Source organism: Ursus maritimus, unplaced genomic scaffold (genome assembly GCF_017311325.1).
Source record: "Ursus maritimus isolate PB19 unplaced genomic scaffold, ASM1731132v1 scaffold_16, whole genome shotgun sequence".
Taxonomy (NCBI): Eukaryota; Metazoa; Chordata; class Mammalia; order Carnivora; family Ursidae; genus Ursus; species Ursus maritimus.
The window spans coordinates 43010092-43032939 of NW_024424008.1; the positions used below are offsets into that span (position 1 = coordinate 43010092).

Genomic DNA, 22848 nt, shown 5'->3' on the forward strand with positions numbered 1-22848 from the left:
AAAGAAGTCATTATAATGACTGACCTTGGGATTTAAAGTAGTGAGGATGGAACTGAGGACCTAGGGAGGGAGCAGATAAAAGACAGTTAAAGGAAGTAGAATTAGTGGACTGCATATCTAAGTAGGATCAAAGGATTGCTGGAGTCAGGGTACTAGAAGAGGAAACCAGAAAAAAAAATATACCAGTAGTCAAAGTAGGATACTTGAAAAGATCACTAGAGGAGAGAAGGTCAAGGAAATATGAGATCAGGATATTGGAAGGATCATCCAAATGAGTATTTAAATCACCAAAAACCCTGAGAAAATGTACATCAGAGTCAAGTTGGAGAGATGAAAATGTTGCAGGAATTTTAATTGGGGGTTCAGAAGCTGACTGTAACAAGGATGGAACTGTGGGTGGTAATCTGATAATAATGAAATTCAAAATGCAGCGGGAGAGAAATGTGGGAAAAAGGGAGAAAGTGGCAATGAAAGACAAAAAGGATGTTTGCCCCAACCCATGTTTCAAGGGTAGGAGCATGTGGGAAAGAAAACGTCTACCACTGGAGAGGAAGCCTGTGTTCTCAGGGGACAGTTGGATTCCTATTAGAACAGAGTGAAAGGTAAAAGACACATTCAAGAAGAGTTAAAAACTCCTCATCCATCTCCAGCCATTGTCCTCTCTCCTCCCATTCACAGTCAGACTGCTTGAATGAGCTGTCTACTGTACTTGACAATTACTCCCAGGTCTCCACCAAACCTGTTCCTGCCACAATCATGAATAACTACTGGGTAAACTTTTAGGCTTCATGTTATTAATTCACTTAACAGTATTTGCTACTATCATGCATTTTCTTCTCTTAGCGTCAATTTCTTCATATGCTCCTGATGTTCCTCCCATCTCTTTGGCTATTTTTCTGTTTCCCTGGCCTCTACCTACCACTTACTGTTGGCATTCCTTAAAGTTTCGTATACTCAATTTCATCTACCAGTTTAAATTACCATCTATTTGCAGAAAACACCTGAAGATCAACATCTCAAGCCTGGTCCTATTTCCTGAGTTACACAATATACACACATATCCCCTTATTAGACAATTTTACTTCTCAAATTCAATATGTCCAAAATCAAATAAAATTTTCCCCCAATTATGTTTTTCCTGAGTTATATCCCAATAAATGGCACCACTGTTTTCTGAGTTGGTCAACCCAGAAAGGAGTCATCCTGGATTCCTCATCCTTTTTCATTTTCTATATATAAACAATCACCAGTCCTATCAATTCTAATTGGTAAATTTCTTTGGAATCTACTTCTTTTTCCAATCCCATTGCCACTAACCTCATCGAGGTACCATCTTCTCACATCTAGGACCAAAAATGTCAAAAACAATGAAAAAAAAATTAACCAGAAAGATCTTTTAAAACCACATATATGATCATGTATTTCCTGGCTTACAATCTCTCAAAAGCTTCCTCAACGGCCTTAAGTTAAAGTCCAAAATCCTTAAAATGGTTTACAAGGCCCCCCTCCACAATTTGGTCACTATCTACCTTTCCACCTTCATCTCAAACTTCTCTCCCTCTCCCCCTTCTTTATTCATTCATTTACTCAATAAACATTTACTAAGAGCCTACAATGTACAACATACTGTGCTAACCACTGGTGACACCATGATAAGCAAGCCAGACATGGTCCCTGCCATAATGGCCTTCTTTCAAGTTCCTCAAATGTACCACCTTCCAAATTCTAAGACTCTCCAGATGCGGCTTCCTCTGTTCAGAATCTGCCACTGATCTTGCTAGTACTCATCTGACTAGCTCCCCTTTAATCTTCAGACCTTAGATTTAATGTGATTTCCTCAGGAAGACAAATTTTCTCTGTCACTTAAGACTTGGTCAAATACTTAGCTATAGTACTCTGACTTTCCACTTTATTAATAAACTTCAAAATTATTTTTTGTATTTGTTTTCCTTACTAGACATTATAACCAACGTACATGAGGTCAGAGACCACAGGTATCTTGTGTTACTAATTCGTAATACTAACTGCAAGTGTCTTTTCTTGCACAGAAAAAAATATTTGTATTTTTCAGGATATTACCTTTCTTGAGTGGTTTGTTGTACCATCTATCTTTTTTGATGTCTGGGATGGTAATCCTTACTGATGGATTCTCAACTAAGATTTTATGGAGCAAAGCTGAAAATAAAATATTAATACAACATTTACAAAAGAGTCATGCAGATTAGAAACTTGTGCTGTGGAACATAATCTCTATTAGTCTCCTTATATCCAAATATTTCTGGGCCAGAGAAAGAATAAAGCTACTACATTATTGCTTTAATTTCATGTAGTTGCTCTTTGCTACATTCTCAGATCTGATTCTCAGCTGTCTGCAAATAAGGAGAACAAGAGCCAGGTGGAAATGTTTCTCCCCATGTGACAACATAAGAAACAGATACAAAAGCCCTCATCCATCTTCAATACCAAACTTCACTGTTCCAATACGTCATGTTACATCCTCATTCTCACAGTTTTATAAGGAAAATTTACTTTCCAGTAACTTTTTAAGAGACAATAATGTAAGCAACTATCATCCTAAAGTATCTTAATTATCTTGATAAAAAATTCATGCATCTCCGAAAGCCAAAATTATTTTCTAATGGATCAAAGATTTAAATGAAAAACTGAAACTATAAAAACACAAAAACACAGGGATTATTTTTCTAAAGTTAGGGGTAGGGAAGACCTTTCCAAACATAACAATATAGTCAGAAAACTGCAAAGAACAAAATAATAGATTTGAATAAAAATATAAAACTTCTGCATGTGAAAACAGCATAAATGAAATAAAAATGCATGGCAAATTGTGAAAAATATTTGTAACAAATGCAAAGATCAAATGACATTAACGTTTAAAAAAAAAAACTCATACGAAGTAATAAGAAAATCTCCCTGCCACAAGTGAGTAAAACGGATCATCCACAAAAATGGACAATAAGCTAGCATGGATGTACAACCTCACTGGTATTAAATTTAAAATAAAAATAAGAAACAGTGAGTACAGGGGTGCCTGGGTGGCTCAGTCAGTTAAGCAACCAACTCTTAGTTTCCTCTAAGGTCGTGATCTCAGTGTTCTGAGATCAAGACCCACATTGGGTTCCATGCTCAGTGCGGAGTCTGGAAGATACTCTCTATCCCTCCTCACTGCACACGTGCACTATGTGTGCTCTCTCTATATATATAATAAATAAATCTTTGGGGTGCCTGGGTGGCTCAGTCAGTTAAGCATCTGCCTTTGGCTCAGGTCATGATCCCAGGGTCCTGGGATTGAGCCCAACATCAGGCTCCCTACTTAGTGGGGAGCCTGCTTCTCCCTCTACTGGCTGCTCTCCCAGCTGTGCGTGCGTGCTCTGTCAAATAAATAAAATCTTTAAAAATAAATAAATAAATAAAATAAATCTTTTAAAATATTAACTATTGAGATTGTGATGAAATGGTACGAACTTTCTAAAAAGCAATTTGGCCAAGCAAACCATAATAATTAAAAACTGCATACCTCCCTGACACTTCTGGATTTGTTTTTTAATTAAATGATTTAAAGTTATGTGCCTTATGTGGATGATCACCGTATCTCTTTCATTAAGTGAAAAATTTTAAAAATATATAAATCTCTAAAAAAAAGTGAATTGGATGAATATAGTAAAACATACCCACATAGCAGAATTCCATCACAACCTTTAAAAACAATGATGTAGACCTACAATTATAGTCATGGAAAAATGTCCATGACTACAGCATTAAGACAAAAAAGCAGGTTATAAATAGCATAGTGCAGTGTGATCTCATTTTCTGTAAAAACACACATACTTGTAAATAATATACATATATAACAAACGTATATATTTGTTATACGTCTTTACAACAAAGTGTAGAACTGCATATCAAAATATTAAAAGAAGCTATTTCTGAGTGCTGGGATTATATGGTTGTTTTTTTTTTTAATTAATATTTCTAATCTACCTGCAAGGATCACAGATTAGTTATGTGATTTTTTAAAAGTTAAAAAGAAAAATATATATATAAGAAAAAATTCAAATATCACTAGGCTTCATAATCTAAGAAATCAGTACTTTCAATCAACATAACCTAGTTACCTAGAGGAGCTGAATCAATTTTTTTCCAAGGGTTGAGGTATGTTTTTTTCTCTTTCCAATCAGAATATTCCTGACAACTGTCACTGGGCTGGTCCCATGGCAATTCTAAAAAAGAAACAAGTCCCGGTTTTCCGAGTATTCACATTATTATATAGTAAACATTTTAAAGGAAAATAGTCAATGATACAAATACATTAAAAGTTTTCTCCAAATTAATTCAGTATGGTTTTCAAACTAAGAATGCCAACTCACAGAAATTTTAGAGCACTTCAAAGATAAACCACTTCTGCTCTACTGTTTCCAAAATTATTCACATGAATCTTAAGAGATTGCTATCGTGATATTTCATTTAATAGCTATACATACCTCATTTTTAAAAAGCTTTGGGATTCAAAGTTCCAACTTAGTTATAAATAAGTTCACTATTAAAATACTATCATATAGGGGCGCCTGGGTGGCACAGCGGTTAAGCGTCTGCCTTCGGCTCAGGGCGTGATCCCGGCGTTATGGGATCGAGCCCCACATCGGGCTCCTCTGCTATGAGCCTGCTTCTTCCTCTCCCACTTCCCCTGATTGTGTTCCCTCTCTCACTGGCTGTCTCTGTCAAATAAATAAATAAAATCTTTAAAAAAAAAAAAAAATACTATCATATAGGGGACGCCTGGGTGGCTCACTCCGTTAAGCATCTGCCTTCAGCTTGGGTCATGATCCCAGAGTTCCGGGATCAAGTCCTGCATCGGGCTCCTTGCTCGGCAGGGAATCTGCTTCTCCCTCTCCCATTCCCCTGCTTGTGCTCTCTCTGACAAATAAATAAATAAAATCTTTAAAAAAATAAAATAAATAAAATAAAATATTATCATATAAATATGGATTCCCTTGGTTTGTTTCATTTATTTTGGTATAACAAATCTGGCTTTCCACAGGACGCGAGTTTCATCATGATTAAATAATTCTTACCTCCAGCCAACATTGCCGTAAGTACTATTCCACAGGACCAAACATCAACTGGTTCTGCATGAAATTCTTTTCTCTTTAGAAGTTCTGGAGCAACATAAGGTAAAGTACCACACATCTTGTTCAATAAACGTTCACGATTATTATGCCGAAACACTGTTGCCAAGCCAAAGTCAGAGATTTTGAGGTTATCTAAACCAAAGGAAAAATGAATGGCACTGGATAAAAATGTTTTATAAATAGATATACTTAAACAAATTAAGTTTTATTGGAAAATCAATGGTGTTTCTTAAAGTGTATAGCACATTTCTACCTTAAAATGACGAAAAAAGAAAAATTTTTTAAAGATTTTATTTATTTGATAGAGCACAAGCGAGAGAGCACAAGCAGTAGGGAGGGGCAGAGGGAGAGGAAGAAGCACACTCCCTGCTGAGCAGGGAGCCAGACTCTGGGCTCTATCCCAGGGCCTTGGGATCATGACCTGACCGAAGGCAGACGCTTAACTGACTGAGCCACTCAGGCACCCCAAAAAATAAATTTTAAAAAAGAAGAAATAAAAGATATCATCACATAACTAAAACTAGAAAAAGGCCTCAATGCTTCTATTAACTTAAATACACAAAACAGTTTGGATCAGGTTAAAGAAAGACATTGGAGTCAAAAGGGGTTGCCCTTCTGGAAAAACGACACTCTAGTCCTAGCTTGAAAGCAGAGCCAAGACCTTCATCACCTTGTACAGAGGGCAGGAAGGAGACACCAATAACATGACAGGCACAATTTTCTCGGCAGCAAACAAACCGAGTTGGCAGGAAGAAAATATGTAAAGATGTACCAAAGCTAAAGATCTACAAACCTCTAGAACGTCTTGTCAAAATGGCTAAGTTTAGAAAAGGAGGAACTGTGTACAAAAAAATAAACCAGAAGAGCAAATTTCCTCTAACTTCCCACCTTTAACACACGCAAACTGAAGGCAGAACTTTCAACTTATCCTGCCCTTAGTGAGTATCCACCATAACTGAGTGACACTGTGCTAGCCAATGCAGGTAAATAAATTACTGAAGATTAAAAATAGACAACTGTTGTGGAAGTTATAAAAATATAAAGCATTACAAGATCTTATAGCAAGGGAATCTAATCTAATCTTAGGAGGAAGAGAACTCCCCCTACTACCAAAGTGTCAAATGGTATAACCTTTTTAGAGGGCAATCTGGAAATTTGAAATATTCACTCTTTGAACTAGCAATTCCCATTTCCAGGACCACAAACACAGAAACACTTCCTAAAATTCACAAACATAAGGATATTCCTAGCAATATTACCTGTAAATAGCTTAAATATCCATCAATGAAGAAATGATAAAATCTTACTGCACATTTATACAATGAAAACTATGTTGATAAATTGCTTTAAAAAAAAAAGGGGGGGTGCCTGGGTGGCTCAGTCAGTTGAGTGTCCAACTCTTGGTTGTGTCTCAGGTCACGATCTTGAGGTCCTGGGATCAAGCCTCGTGCATCTGGCTCCACACTCAGTGCAGAATCTGCTTGTCCCTCTCCCTCTGCTCCTCCCCCTGCTTTCTCAGGAATAAATAAAATCATCAAAGAAAAAAAAATCTATCTATAGTACTGACATGGAATAGGGTATAAGTGAAACAAAAAAAGTGCCATAGCAAATATCCATTACAACATGACCCAATTTTTATATTGGGCCTCTTCACGAATTTATAGAACAGACTTTGCTGTTCTTTCTTTTTAAATCTAGAAACAACTTTAATGTCCTAAAATTGGGGTTTGATTCTTTGAAAATCAAGTATATCCACACAATATAATATGTAAGGCATTGATGATATTTACCTGCATTTGAATTGGGAGGTAGCTACTGTAATTATCCTTTTAATACCTATACATGACACAATCTTGACAAACCACTGAGATTATGAGTGCCAAGTTACCAGTGAAAATGCTAATGGGTAACTGTAACTTTCCTTGAATTTTGTTGTTTCCTTATGTCTCCAACATAAAACTCAGGTTAAAGAATTCTATATAATAAATTCTAAATTGAGGAATGTGGTTATCTCTGAGAAAAAGGGAATACATTTGTGAAGGAATACACAGGACTTAGGCTATATTCATAATGCTTTCTTTTTAAAAAACACTATTGTTAAATATTGAATAGGAACAAAAGAATATTTATATAATATGCAGGATATAAGGAATATAATGAACATCCATTTATCCAATACTCAATTTAAGAACATTCTATTTCCTTTGAAATCCCCTATAATTACTTCCCTCAATATATTCCCTTCCCTACCTTCTCAGAAGTGACCACCATTTTGATTTGTGTTTTAATATGCTCTTTTTTCCTTTGTGATTTTCCTATTTGTATCTCTAAACTATATATTGATTTTACATATTTTTGAACTTCATGTATATAGAATCATACATATATGAATACTTCTATGAAACATATCCCTGTCATTACTTGTACCTATAAATCATCCATTTCATAATTTATCTATTCTATTGCTGATAGACATTTAGGTTGTTTCCAATTTTTTGCTATTATAAACACCACTGCTTTGAGCAATGTACATACGTATAATGTTTTATTCTAAGATTTTATTTATGGGGCGCCTGGGTGGCACAGCGGTTAAGCGTCTGCCTTCGGCTCAGGGCGTGATCCCGGCGTTCTGGGATCGAGCCCCACATCAGGCTCCTCCGCTATGAGCCTGCTTCTTCCTCTCCCACTCCCCCTGCTTGTGTTCCCTCTCTCGCTGGCTGTCTCTATCTCTGTCAAATAAATAAATAAAATCTTTAAAAAAAAAAAAAAGATTTTATTTATTTATTTTTGCGAGAGCAAGAGTGAGAGCGAGAGAGCAAGCATGAGCAGGGGCAGGGGGCAGAGAGAGAGGGGCAGAGGGAGAAGCAGACTCCCCATGGAGCAGGGAGCCCGATGCTGGGCTTGATCCCAGGACTCTGGGATCATGACGTGAGTCAAAGGTAAAAGCGTAACCAATTGAGCCACCCAGGCACCCTAATGTTTTACTTTTTAAGCCAGGTTAGTACACAGGTAGTTACCGTATTTTTATTTTATTATATTATATATGTTTTAAATAAATTTTTATGTGCCTGAACTTTTTTAAGTAAGCTCTACATCCTGGGCGCCTGGGTGGCTCGGTTAAGCATCTACTTTCAGCTCAGGTAATGATCTCAGAGTCCTGGAATAGAGCCTCGCATCGGGCTCCCTGCCCAGCAGAGAGTCTGCCTCTCCCCTCTCCCTCTGCCCCTCTGCCTGCTTATGTGCTCACTCTCTCTCTCTCAAATAAATAAAATCTTAAAAAAAAAAAAAAAAAAAAAAGTACACTACACCCAACATGGGGCTCAAACTCACAATCCCAAGATCAAGAGTAGCGGGTTCTACCAACTAAGCCAGCCACGTGCCCCATGCCTAAATTTTTTTTTAAGTTTTTTTTTTTTGGTTTTTTTTTTCTTTTTTTAAGATTTTATCTATTTGACAGAGAGAGACACAGCGAGAAAGGGAACACAAGCAGGGGGAGTGGGAGAGGGAGAAGCAGGCTTCCCGTTGAGCAGGGAGCCCAACAAGGGGCTCGATCCCAGGACCCCGGGATCATGACCTGAGCCGAAGGCAGACACTTAACGACTGAGCCACCCAGGCGCCCCTAAATTTTTTTTAAGTTTTAAGTAACTATAAAGGTTTTTATATGATATAAATACAATATAAAGTTCTGAAAAATAAAGTCTACATGCACATTAAAAAAGGATATATCCTATGATCTAACTTATGTTTATACATATGTGGGTAAAGATATGTATGTCTCCTTTATCCTAACAACCCAAATAGATTCTCTTACTATCACCAGTTATAAAGAAGGACAGTAAGGCAGAGAGAAGGTAAGTAATGGCCAACTTACCCAAGGCCATACACCTACTATGAGGTTGCCTAGATTAACCCTAGGTTCAAATGACTCTAAATCCCACGCTCTTAACACTATGCTGTACTGCCTGTCATAGTTAGAGACAAGCAATTCTTTTTTCCCAGAGGGCTTTATGCAGCTTGAAACCTACATTTACTCAAAAAAAGACGTAATTTGTAGATGAGGAAGGGGATGAATTGACTGTACTATAAGCATTCAAGGCTATAAGCATTCAGGGGCGCCTGGGTGGCTCAGTCGGTTAAGCATCTGCCTTCAGCTCAGGTCATGATCTCAGGGTCCTTGGATGGAGCCCCATGCGGGGCTCCCTGCTCAGTGGGGAGCCTGCTTCTCCCTGTCCTTCTGCCTGCTGCTCCTCCTGCTAGTGCTACTTCTTTCTCTCTCTGTCTCTGTCAAATAAATAAAATCTTAAAAAAAAAAAAAATAACACATAGAAACAATCCAGGGAACAGAAAAATGGATTAATTGTAAATAATGCAGAGGAGGAAAAAAAATTTTTTTTAAAGGGTGTTAGTATTCAAAAAGTAATAGAAATAGAATGAAAAATGGAAGCTAAAGGAATTCTCCAGCTGTGCTCTCATTTCTTGGGACTCATCAATCAACTATTCAGTTGCTTTTCCCCATACACCAAATTTTCTGAATATCTAAAATTTTGTTATGTGCCTTATAAAGCAACTTGCAAGAAGCCTAAATAACCAAAGGAGGATCTTAGGTAGCTAGGTAGATGGCTTAATAAATGTTTATCTAAAAGATATTCACTAAAAATTAACAGTAGTTATAACTCATTAGTGGGTTTCTGGTGATTTTTTTACTTTCTTCTTGATACTTTTCATCTTACTTCATGATTAACTTTTATCTTTATAAATTTAAAAAAACCAATATTTTTAGTTTGGAAACAAAGTTTTCATATTCCAAATATTATTACATATTCACATCTCCATTACTTATTAAATAAACTGGCTTTCCTTAACTCATCGCCTTGTATGAAGGTCAATTACAGAGTTCAGGAAAAGGCTAGGAGGCTAATAAGAAAGTGCAGTGACTTGCTGTGGTGAACAATACTGTCAGAAACACTAAACCTCAGGGTTGGACAAGCTCTTAAAAATACTTTAGTCCAACTAGCCAAGCAATGTTTAAGTTCCCTTTACAATATCTCTGATAATTAATAATCCAGTGTTTGATTCTCATGTTATAAACTTCCTACATTCCAAAGCAACCTATTCAATTTTTGGATAGATCCAACAACGTGGTCCACGCTTGCACTAATCCAATGCTTCCATGAGGTTTTCACTCACAAGGTCTAAAGAACTGCACTTAAGCACTATCAAGTTTCCCCTGGGCTCCTTCAGTTATTCCTTATTTCACGGTTTGTGGCCCTTCCACCAGTCTGGTCACTCTCAAAAGCACTTCACAGGTCTACATGACTTTTGCGGTAGTGTGCCAGGGCACCCGTTATTTCCAGTATGGCCTCACCAAAGCAGTGCTGGACTGCTATCTTCCTCGTTCTCAACAATATCACCTTAGTTTTCTCAAGACTACATGATACAGGTGATCAATACGAAGTCTGCTGTCTAGTAAAAGTCTTTTTTAACCTGTTTTGCTGCCAAAGATAATACCATTCAAATGTACTTATCCTGGACTTCAGATTTTTCTGTCTTGGAAAACAACTTGTTAAAACTTGACTCATCTCTCTGGCCTGCTGTATTCATTCATTCAATAAATATTTCTGAAAGCCTACTATTTGCGAGTCACTATTCTAATGCCTTAAATGAGCATTAAAAAGAAAAGACAAAAATCACTGCCTCGTGCTGCTGACATTTGTCATCTTTTTTTTTCTTTTTTTAGAATTTATGTATTTATTTTAAAGAAAGTGAGCTAGAGCACAAGCAGGGGAGGGGGAGAGGGAGAGGGAGAGAATCTCAAGCAGACTCTCTGCTGATCACAGAACCCTGTGTGGGGCTCGATCCCACCACCCTGACATCATGACCTGAGCTGAAACCAAGAGTGGGGTGCTCAACCAAATGAGCCACACAAGCGCCCCTCTGTCTTCTTTTTTGATCCTTACTCAATAAGCTAATAGTTTCACTATCCATCCCTCTCAGTTTTTATGACGTCCATGAAATGTAACTAAACTCTTTTCCATCTCCATCCCAGTCACAGATTAAAAAGACTAACAGGGTGGAGCTAAGTGGCAGAGTAGGAGGACGCTAGGCTTGCTTCATCCCTCGAACACAGCTAGGTAAATATCAAATCATTCTGAATACCCAGAAATCGATCTGAGGGCTGAGAGAACAAACCACACAATTAGGAGAGACGAGGCTAAACTATGGAAGGTAGGAGGTGTGGAGATGTGATTTGGGGGAGAAGAGGATCATGGGTGCTGCAGAGGGGAGGAAGCCCTGGTCAAAGAGAGAAGCAAGAGAGAAAGAGAAGAGCACATGGGAGATTGCACAAGGAAAACACTTCCCCAAAGCCACTGACTGGGAAAAAATGAGAAGGGCTGATTTTGTGAGTTTTTATGACTAGTGAGACTGAAAGACTATAGAGTTTTAGAGGTCTGCAGCATGGCTGGTGTGGAGCCCTGAGGGTGCTGCAGTGCTCCTTGGGAGGAGGGCAGATAGCCTGGGAGAAGATGGTGCGATCTGGGACACAATGGGAGACACAGTATTCCCTTCTTGGCACACATCTGGGAGAGGGGGCATTGCCTCTCCAGGAATAAAAGAGCCAGAGGGCACCATTTTCCTCCTCTGCCCCTCAGCATAGGTGCTGAGACACCTGCTGAGGGCAGTTAACCTGGACACTGGCTCTTTGCTGTGCTTTATCCCTGGGTTGCAAGGGTGGTTCAGTATTCACAGATCAATCAAGATGATATATCACACTAATAAAAGAAAGGATAAGAACCGTATGCTCCTCTCAATAGATGCAAAAAAAGCATTTGACAAAATTTAGCATCCACTCTTGATAAAAATCTTCAACAAAGTAGGGATAGAGGGAATATGCCACAACATCATAAAAGCCATATTCAAAAGACCTACAGCTAATATTATCCTCAGTGGGGAAAAACTGAGAGCTTTTCCTCTACAGTCAGGAATAAGACAGGGATGGGGGCGCCTGGGTGGCACAGCGGTTAAGCGTCTGCCTTCGGCTCAGGGCGTGATCCCGGCGTTGTAGGATCGAGCCCCACATCAGGCTCCTCCACTATGAGCCTGCTTCTTCCTCTCCCACTCCCCCTGCTTGTGTTCCCTCTCTCGCTGGCTATCTCTGTCAAATAAATAAATAAAATCTTTAAAAAAAAAAAAAAAGGAATAAGACAGGGATGGCCACTCTCACTGTTATTTAACATAGTACTGGAAATCCTAGCCTCAGCAATCAGACCACAAAAAAAAAAAAGGCATCCAAATTAGCAAGGAAGAAGTCAAACACTCACTATTTGCACATGACATGATACTCTATGTAGAAAACCCAAAAGACTCCACCAAAAAATTGCTGGAACTGATACACAAATTCGGTAAAGCTGCAGGACACAAAATCAATGTACAGAAATCAGTTAGATTTCTATACACCAATAAAGCAGCAGCAGAAAATCAAGGAATCAACTGTACCCAAAACCATAAGATACCTAGGAATAAAACTAACCAAAGAGGTAAAAGATCTGTACTCTAAAACTATAGAATACTTATGAAAGAAATTGAAGAGGACATGAAGAAGTGGAAAAACATTCCATGCTCACGGACTGGAAGAACAAATATTGTTAAAATGTCTATACCATCCAAAGCAATCTACACATTTAATGCAATCCCTATCAAAATACCACCAGCATTTTTCACACAGCTAGAATAAACAATCCTAAAATTTGTACAGAACCAAAAAAGACCCCAAATAGCCAAAGCAATCTTGAAAAAGAAAAGCAAAGCTGGAGGCATCCCAATTCTGGACTTTAAGCTGTATTACAAAGCTGTAATCATTAACAGTATGGTACGGGCATAAAAACAGATACAGAAATCAATGGAACAGAATAGAAAATTTAAAAATGGACCCACAACTATCTGGTCAACTAATTTTCAACAAGCAGGAAAGAATATCCAATGGAAAAAAGACAGTCTCTTCAACAAATGGTGTTGGGAAAACTGGACAGCAACATGCAAAAGAATAAAATTAGGGGTGCCTGGGTGGCATACTCCGTTGAACATCCAACTCTTGGTTTCAGCTCAAGTCGTGAGATCTCCGCACTCAGTGTGAAGCCTGAGTATCTCTCTCCCTCTCCATTACACTCTCTCCCTCTCTCCAAAAAAAAAAAAAAGAATGAAAATGGACTACTTTCTTACACTATACACAAAAATAAATCCAAAATAGATGAAAGACCAGGGGCGTCTGGGTGGCTCAGTCAGTTAAGCATCTACCTTCGGCTCAGGTCATGATCCCAGGGTCCTGGGATTGAGCCCCATGTCGGGCTCTCTGCTCAATGGGGAGCCTGTCTCTCCCTCTCCCTCTGCCTGCTTCTCCCCTTGCTTGTGCTCACTCATGCTCTCTGTCAAATAAATAAATAAAATCTAAAAAAAAAAAAAAAAAAATAGGTGAAAGACCTAAACATGAGACAGGAAACCATCGAAGTCCTAGAGAGGAACACAGGCAGCAACCTCTTTGACATCAGCAGTAGCAACTTCTTACTACACACGTCTCTGGAGGCAAAGGGAAAGCAAAACTGAACTATTGGGATTTCATCAAGATAAAAAGCTTCTTCACAGCAAAGGAAACAATCAACAAAACTAAACAGCAATCTTTGGAATGGGAGAAGATATTTGCAAGTGACATATCTGATAAAGGGTTATTATCCAAGATCTATAAAGAATTTATCAAACTCATCACCCAATAAACAAATAATCCAATTAAGAAATGGGCAGAAGATATAAATAGACATTTTTCCAAAGACATACAGATGGCCAACAGACACACAAAAACAGGCTCAATATCAGTCATCATCAGGGAAATGCAAATCAAAACTACAATGAGATATCACCTCACACCTGTCAACAACACAGGAAACAACAGATGCTGGTGAGGATGCAGAGAAAGGGGAACCTCCCTGCACTGTTGGTAGGAATGCAAACTGGTTGCAGCCACTCTGGAAAACAATATGAAGGTTCCTCAAAAAGTTAAAAATAGAACTGCCCTGAGGTGCCTGGGTGGTGCAGTTGGTTAAGCCTCCCACTCTTGATTTCCACTCAGGTCACAATCTCAGGGTCCTTAGATCAAGCCCCAAGTCGGACTCTGCACTCAGTGTGGAGTTGGCTTGCCCCTCTTCCACCCCACATGCACACACTCTCTCTTGCTTTCTCTCAAATAAATACACAAATAAATAAAATCTTTAAAAAAAAAAACAAAAAACAGAACTACCCTACGACCCAGCAACTGCACTACTAGGTATTTACCCAAAGGATACAAAAATATCGATTTGAAAGGACACATGCACCATGATGTTGATAGCAGCAATATCAACAAGAACCAAATTATGGAAAAAGCCCAAGTGTCCACCGACTGCTGAATGGATAAAGAAGTTGTGGGTGTGTGTGTGTGTGTGTGTGTGTGTGTGTGTGTGTGGGTGTGTGTGTGTGTGTGTAAAATGGGATATTACTCAGCCATAAAAAAGAATGAACTCTTGCCATTTGCAATGACGTGGATAGAACTAGAAAGTATTATGCTAAGCAAAATAAGTCCATCAGAGACAAATACCATATGATTTCACTCATATGTGGAATTTAAGAAACGAAACAGATGAACATGGGGGCAGGGAGAGAGACAAACCATAAAAAGGACTCTTAACTATAGAGAACAAACTGAGGGTTGCTGGAGGGGAGGTGGGCGGGGGGATGGGTTAAATGTATGATGGGTATTAAGGAGGGCACTTGTGATGAGCACTGGGTGTCATATGTTAAGTGATGAATCACTAAATTCTACTCCTGAAACTAATATTACACTATATGTTAACTAATTGGAACTTAAATAAAAACGTGAAACAAACAAACTAAATAAATAAATAAAAAGAACAAACAGGATAAGGCTGAAGTCCAGGGTATTTCAATGGAAACTTTCCTTTATTAATTCACTGAAAAGTTGTTTAAGACTATTCGTACAGCTATTCATTTAGTGAGCTACCCTTGCATCTAGGTTAGATTTCTCTATCTCATCCACAACTATATCAGGAAGAACTTGTGAAGTCTAAATATACTGAGTCTCTCAAACTTCCTAGACTTTTCAAAAGCTTCAAACCTGCCTTGTATGGATTAAAATAATTTAGGTGGGGACGCCTGGGTGGCTCAGTCAGTTAAGCGGCTGCCTTTGGCTCAGGTCATGATCCCAGGGTCCTGGGATTGAGTCCCGCATCAGGCTTCTTGCTCAGCAGGCAGCCTGCTTCTCCCTCTGCCTGCCACTCCCCCTGCTGTACTCTCTCTAACAAATAAGTAAATAAGATCTTTAAAAAAAATTAAAATAAAATAAAATAATTTAGGCAGCAGTGACAAAAAGCTAAGCTTACCCCTTTCATCCAACAGGAGATTTTCTGGCTTAATATCCCTGTGAGTTATCCCAATACCATGCAGATAAACCTAAAAGAGAAACAGAAGGAAACGTACCAAAATTTGGTAACTTACTTCATTCATAATAATTTTAAACAAAAGGAAAAGAGACAACTGTACCTACCACCCCTGCCATGAGTTGATGGAAGAACCTCTGAGCATCTTGTTCAGGCATGCCTATGTCTGGCTCTGTAAGAATTAATTATGAAAGTTAGTCTGCCAGGTAAACATAATCAGGAATCAACCACACAGTCTCCTAATTCTAAGGTTAGATTTTTGTGATGGTACTCTGGCAAACAGAATCTTATGATAACAATTAAAAGACTCTGGTGTCCACTAACTCATACAATACTTAATAACTCACATGTCCCCATCTGTTATGTGGCAAAAATAAATTAACATCACAGGGAAGTTATAGAGAGAAACAACAAACTACTATCCAAATCAAGACGGGAAGCCATACCTTGAAAGCCTCTGCTTATCTTACACTAACCATCAGTTATTTGGTATCTTCCAAATTCTCCCCTAATTTTTTCTAAATGCTATGACAATATTTTCCCCACCCCTGAAATGTAATTGTCGAAGTGTAAGCCTGGGCAAATACAAAGTAATTTCACTAAATATTTAACAACAAAATGAAACTTCATACAATCCCTCATACTACAAAGCCATGAATGCCTGCAAAGTCCCTTCAGAAAATACGGTTTTATTAAGAAATGTTCTATTGTCAGTTATCTTTTTATATATTGATCTCCCTCTTTACCTCTTGGTTTCTTTTACACTGAATTCTCTCCCGAGATACATACTGGAGATTCTAATAATCGGCTTTTAAATATGAACACAATAGCTTTAAATAATAAATATAGATCCACATATTATTATGTACTTCTTAGTGTTCTGCAATATCAAGCCTTTGAACCTACATAGAACATTGAAGTAGCAAGTATAGAATTTACTAAATATAGGCAAAGCAATTCTGCAAAATTCTCAAGTTAATTTCACTTAAAGAAGAAATATAACAACATGCTATTATTGGGGCTCTGTAAATATATGTAATGATTTCATGTAACTGGAATGTCTATAAAGAAAAACCACTGTACAGGTAAATAATACATTGTACTAATAATACTTCGCCATGAGATTAAACTCTACAAAACAGCAATCCTAACCAAAATCACATACACAATTTGGGGAGAAGGTTTTCCTTGATGATTCCATATATGTTTTAATGTGTTAATATAACTTGCAAAAACAAGAAAACTTACTCCAATTTCACTGTTGCATAAGGCAGTTCTGAATGGAAAATGACCAAATAGTAGACGCAAGATTAAAAAACAAATTTAGAAACTTATTTAGTACCGGGGATGTACTGTATGGTGACTAACATAATATAATAAAAAAACATTAAAAAAAAAAAAAACTTATTTAGTAGAATAGTTATCTTAAAGCTTATTTCCATACCAATTCTGTCAAAAAGTTCCCCTCCACTACAGTACTCCAGAAATAGATACTGGATATTGCCTTCTCTCCTGTGACCATAGAATTTCACTACATTCTCATGATTTAACATTTTATTGATACAGATCTCTTTCTTAATATTTTCTGGACAGTCTATGGCACGCTTCATGTCTACAATCTTGACTGCAACTGCTTCTTCAGTTCTTCTATTCACAGCAAGTTGAACCCTAAAAAGGAAAAGGAAGACATCTGAATTCTATTTCATGAAAGCTTCAAAAGATTAAATATGTCTCGATCAACAGTTTTACCTTCATTACTCTCTCTACCCAGTACAAACCAAGGAAATGGTTTCTGCCATGCTCTCAACAGATACTACTCCCTTCTGAAATGCGAAGCACGATGACTAATGCTCTAAAGTCATTATGTTGTACATCCAAAGGTTATTTAATACTTGATAAAATAAACTAAAACGGAGTAACAGTAATTCCATGCCACGTCACATATACACATGCTCTATTCATTTAATTTTAATAACACTACCTAAGATTTATTAACCTCATATTATATATGTCTGTGGTAACTGTTCTAAGGGGTAGGTACTATTACTGTCATCTTAGAGCTGAGGAAACAGAGGCGCACATTAAGAAGTTTGCCTAAGGGGCGCCTGGGTGGCACAGTCCTTAAGTGTCTGCCCTCCGCTAAGGGCGTGATCCCGGGGTTCTGGGGCCTTCTGGGGCCGAGCCCCACATCAGGCTTCTCCACATCAGGCTTCTCCGCTAGGAGCCTGTCTCTTCCTCTCCCACTCCCCCTGCTTGTGTTCCCTCTCTCGCTGGCTGTCTCTGTCAAATAAATAAATAAAATCTTTAAAAAAAAAAAAAAAAAGATGTTTGCCCAAGAACACAAACCAAGGTGTTAGTATGGGATGCGTGAAGATTTGAAACCGGGCAGTCTGACTCCAGAGTCTGTTCATTTGCTCATTTAACCACTATGCTTAAACCCCAGGAAGGAATATGTGGGAGGAGAAACCGACTTCACAAGTCTCTTCCAGCTCTTTACAGAGAAAATGTTTTTAAAAGGGGGAGGCGGGGGGATTAATCCTTACAAAAGATTGTGCGGCTCCAGTTCCCAAAAATCTTAGACTTCAAATGCAAAGATCTGTTCTCTAAGTTGCCACTGTATTAGAATAAACAATTCCAAAACAGCGAATATGTACTCAAGACAACAGACGGAAAGCTAAAGCAGGTGTGAAGGCGGGGTAAACGAACTCGAACTCACTCTCCATAGGCACCTTCTCCCAGGGTTTGCACCAAGTCCCAGTCTTCCACAAAGGGCACTGCCATGACTCCACGGCTGTAAAAGGCAGGAACCCAGAAAAGATGGGGGTGAGAATAAGCTTCAACCCCTGCCATGATCCCTCAGGATAGCTAAGAGTTCGGTCTCCCCTTACACCTCACCCGTATTTTATCCAAGGCTTTAAACCACAAGCAAGGATTCTAAATTCTGGCATGTTGTGGTGTAAATCACCATCCCCGTGCCCACGCACAACCAAGCAGAGACTGCCTTCCTCAGGCCTCTGAGAAAAAGCAGCGGCTGTGTTGAAGAGCCGGGGGCACCAATGCTTTGAGGGGAATGACTGCGGACGGGCAGGGGGGGAGACGGGTGAGGGGCTGCGAGCCAGTGGAGACGGACAGTTTAACTACGACGCCTGCAGCCCCTCCTCCCCCCCCTTGTTCAGCTCCAACTCCCACCCCCACGCCGTCCCAAAGGCCGGGAGGAGCCTGGGGCGGGGCCAAGCTGCCCCAAGAAGCGGAAGGAAGGGCTGGCAGGCACTCGAGACGGCCGGCGCCCATACCTCTGGGGTCCCCAGCCCGCAGAGGGGTAGGCTCTCCAATCCCCCCACATAGGGGTTCCCCTGGTCCCACACTCCTCCACCCCCCGAAACCGCCCCTCAGCTGGAGTCTCTCCGATCCCCTTCGCTCGTCATCGATAACTTTCTCCCAACACGCCCCTCCCAACTAATGTAGACCCCGAACTCCTTCTACAGGCTCCTTTCACACCCTACCTGCCGCCCCTCCTCACCAGGCCGTCCTTTGCCCGCCACCACAGGAATCCAAATGCAGCGCTTTTCCCGCCAAAACTCTGCCGGCGTCACGCTGTCGCAAACGCGCGCACCCTTGCCGTAAAGCAGGAAAGCGCGCGTCCCTTCGACCCGCTACTTGAAAGGGAGGCCGTAGCGGGCTGCGGGCGCTGAGAGGTTTTCTCGGATGCGTAGGCCGGCCGCGTCCGGGCTTGTTTGGAGTCGAGGGGAGATCCAGGCTGGAGAGGTTTAAGAACTATCGAGCACATCAGCGCGAAGGATCTCTGGGCCCAAACGCTAGCAGGTATCCGGTGCGTGGCCCGCAGCCGGGCCGCGCTCGCGCTTCTGGGCGGAGCCGAAGCCCCCTCGGACGCAGGCACACAGTCTGTTGACTGCGGGGTCTTCGTGTGCCCTCCCCGCGGTTCTGGACCTGCACACCCCGTTGCACAGCTGCCTGGCAGCAGTGTGCGAATCGCACTCATAAGTATTGCTTCTGAAAAGTTCAAATGCGGTACAGCTCAAAGTGGAGCTGAAAAACTAGGAACAGCTGTTGCGAACCGATCCTGTGAAAAATGAAAGAACTTTGTGGCGGGAGCGAGAAGCACCCAAAAAAGACTGGCAAGACAGGCTGCGCTGCAGTGTGGGTGGAAGGCATCCAGCTGAAGCAAGCTACTTTTTGTAGTGTGAGGGCGTGTCAGGATAACCAGTTTTGCCTTGTCTTGTCTCGAGGCTCCAAAACCGTATCTTATCCCAACCTTTTTGAGGAAACAGCATCCCCATAGCCAAGTCCTACCCGCTTTCTCATTCTTGGTGTGTAAGAAACAGACAGGTGGAGGCAAAGGACTATTTCCTCATTTTACGATGCTGATTTTAAACGCAGAGTAACCAGTTTGGGAAAGAAAATTCTGGGGAAAGGTACTTGCTTGAGAACAAAATAATGCGGAAAAACTGTAGGTATATCTCTCCTTGACAATAAACTAGATGCTGGCAAGATTATCTCCATTAAATTCTCCAGTTCTGAAAACTCGTCTGCATACCTTGAGTATAAAGCTCTTGATCGTGATACTATTACTAGAGTAAAATGAGTGTAGATGTTAGCAAAAAGGCACACATTTGTTTTAAAGCAAAGTCAGGGACAAAACAAGGCCAGAGCACTTCAGAGTGCTTACTGGAGAAGTTTTTAACTGTGATGTCAACAGTAGGCTTCATGTAATAAAGTTTTCCAGGTCATTTACTCCGTTTTCTCTCATTTTCACACTGTGCTGCCAAAGAATATGAAGAAAGGAAGAGGAGGGCCTGCACAGTTCCTGTGTCTGAGTTTCGGAATTAAGGTATCTTAGCCTGAAAAAAGAATAAGGTATACAGATTTCAGGCAGAACACCAGTTAAAGATAGCATGTGAGAGAATCAGTGCACACAATGGCCCTTCATGCCTTCTCAAATCTTACTAGAATAGTAAATATTAAAATAACGATTTAATAATAAAAATACTAAATTTGTAAAAGGCAATAACCCACAAGAATGGAGTATGAAAAACAAAATTTTGGAAATTGAGAAGTTTCAGATGAATGATAACTTAAAAGCCGAATCTTAAAAGCCAGCAATAGGAAAGGAAAGCAAATTGATTCACATCACAGAACTCCCAAAAGGCTCAAGTTGGATTAGTGACTCCAGGTAACTGAAGGTGAAGGTGAAGGTGGGGCTCAAAAGAGGATAGGTTGAAAGACTATGTAAGAAGCCTAAAGAACCTCTCCCTCCTTTGTGTACCCAAAGAACTGCTCCTCCCCAAAGTTGGTACAAGAATTGAGAGGGTAAACCCTGTCCTAACTGGGGAGCATCAGGCACAGTTAAAGGCCTGATTACCTTACTGAAAACAAAGGTATTAAGTTTATGTACTGAAGGCTGAACCCCAAAGCCTTCTTGCTCCACCTTACTCCCAGAAATCTGCCAGCTGGGCTTGTATCCCTAAGAGGATATACAAGCCTTCTTGCAGGAATCTTACCTATATAAAAGATCTAAAAATACCAATATCAGGGATTTCCTATGTAAACAATTACATAACAACAGAAATATGTTCCTATGTAACAAAATGATAACTCAGCCAGATCACAAGAGAAAGGCCCACGTTTAGTGAGCCCAACCCCAAACAGACCTTCCAATCCACTTTTTAGGCCCCACTAAGAAGAGCAGACAACTAAGAATTTGAAAAGGTCTTTAGTATGAAAGATATTAAAACAAAGGAGTATTAAAAAAAAAAGCTTTTGGACATTAAAAAAAATGACAGCAGAAAAAAAGGAAACTAAATAGGTTAGAAAAAAAAAGTTTAGGAAATATCCCAGAAGGAAAAATAAAGGTAGAAAACAGAAGAGTAAAATAGACTATCAGGAGACTAACCCAGTTAAGTCCAACATCCAAGTAATGTAATTTTCAGAAAGAGAAGTTGTGGGAATACCTAATTAAGAAAAAGAAAATTTCCCAGAACTGAGGAACTTGATTTTCCATACCTAAAAGTTTAAAAAACCTAGCACAATGGATGACCCATCCCCAAGTGCATCATTGGTAAAATTTCAAAACATTACATACAGAGAGAGGATCTTAATAGGTCTGGGGTGGGAGTTAGAGGAATGGACACATACAAAAAAATTTAAGAATCAGAATAGCACTGCAGGGGCGCCTGGGTGGCTCAGTCAGTTAAGAGTCTGCCTTCAGCTCAGGTCATGTGATCCCAGGCTCCTGGGATCAAGCCCTGCGTCGGGCTCCCTGGCTCAGTAGGGAGCCTGCTTCTCCTTCTCCACTGTCCCCTGGCTTATGCTCTATCTCAAATAAATAAATATAATTTTTTAAAAAAGAAAAGAATAGCACTGTGCTCCTCAACAACATTTAGAAGACAGAAAACAATGGGCCAATACCTTCAAAATAATTCGAAGTTAAAGTTATCCCCAACCTGGAACTCTGTACGTAGCTAACCTATCCCCTGAGTGTGACAAGATCTCAAGAAATTTATCTCCCACACATTTTTTCTCAGGAAGGTAGGTAGAGGTGATAAGGAAGTTAGGAGATTAACACAATTTGATAGTGAAAGGATACCAACAGGTTGGGTAGCAAATCTGGAATGTAAACCAGTCCAAACTGGAACATACCAAAATAGAAGACCTCTCTAAGAATGAATACCTAACAAGTCTGAACATATTGAAAGGATGCTGTTACAAACCAAAGACAGTTTGGGGGGAAATGAGCATCAAGTATAAAATACAAATTAAAAAAAAAAAAAAAAGTTAGGCCGGAAAAAAAAAAAAAAGAGTAACCACATGACCTAGTTGTGGAAAACCATAAGATAAGAAATATTGATCTCATCTAAGTTGTAACTATGACAGAACCATAAAATGGTAAGAATATGTGTGTCATGGGAATCACAGACTGGTGAAAGAGCTATACCCTCAATTTCCACACCACCAAGTCACCAGATGATACCTAAAATTGAAAAATCAACACACAGCAAAATAAAACAAGTTATTTAATGATATGGAGGTAAGTAATACGAGAATCAGCAGAGTTGAAAGTAGTTGTCTCTGGGGGGTGGAAAGGTGGTGTTGCTTTTTTAGAACTATGTGATTTTTCTTACACTAAGTGCACTAGAACAATGGAAGTGAAAAGTAAATTTTTTAAAAAGATAGCTTCATGTAGCCTAGAAGGTAACAAAATT

General features: G+C 39.5%; 1 protein-coding gene across 3 annotated transcripts in view; it reads right to left on the minus strand.

Annotated features, from left to right (window-relative positions):
* CHEK1 (checkpoint kinase 1) overlaps window positions 1–21438 on the minus strand; it is a 31244-nt gene extending 9806 nt beyond the window's left edge. Inside the window, exons 1-8 of one of the 3 annotated variants that reach the window (XM_008688268.2) lie at window positions 19149–21438; window positions 18345–18419; window positions 17073–17296; window positions 15736–15800; window positions 15572–15641; window positions 5091–5279; window positions 4134–4238; window positions 2080–2175 (exon numbers count right to left, since the gene is read on the minus strand). In XM_008688268.2, coding sequence (XP_008686490.1) covers window positions 2080–2175; window positions 4134–4238; window positions 5091–5279; window positions 15572–15641; window positions 15736–15800; window positions 17073–17296; window positions 18345–18409 — 814 coding nt within the window. In that variant the 5' untranslated portion in view covers window positions 18410–18419; window positions 19149–21438. Of the gene's footprint in view, window positions 1–2079; window positions 2176–4133; window positions 4239–5090; window positions 5280–15571; window positions 15642–15735; window positions 15801–17072; window positions 17297–18344; window positions 19124–19148 lie in introns of those variants that run through there. The other 2 variants (XM_008688267.2, XM_008688265.2) reach the window with 2 other exon arrangements.
* Window positions 21439–22848: the final 1410 nt, after the last annotated feature.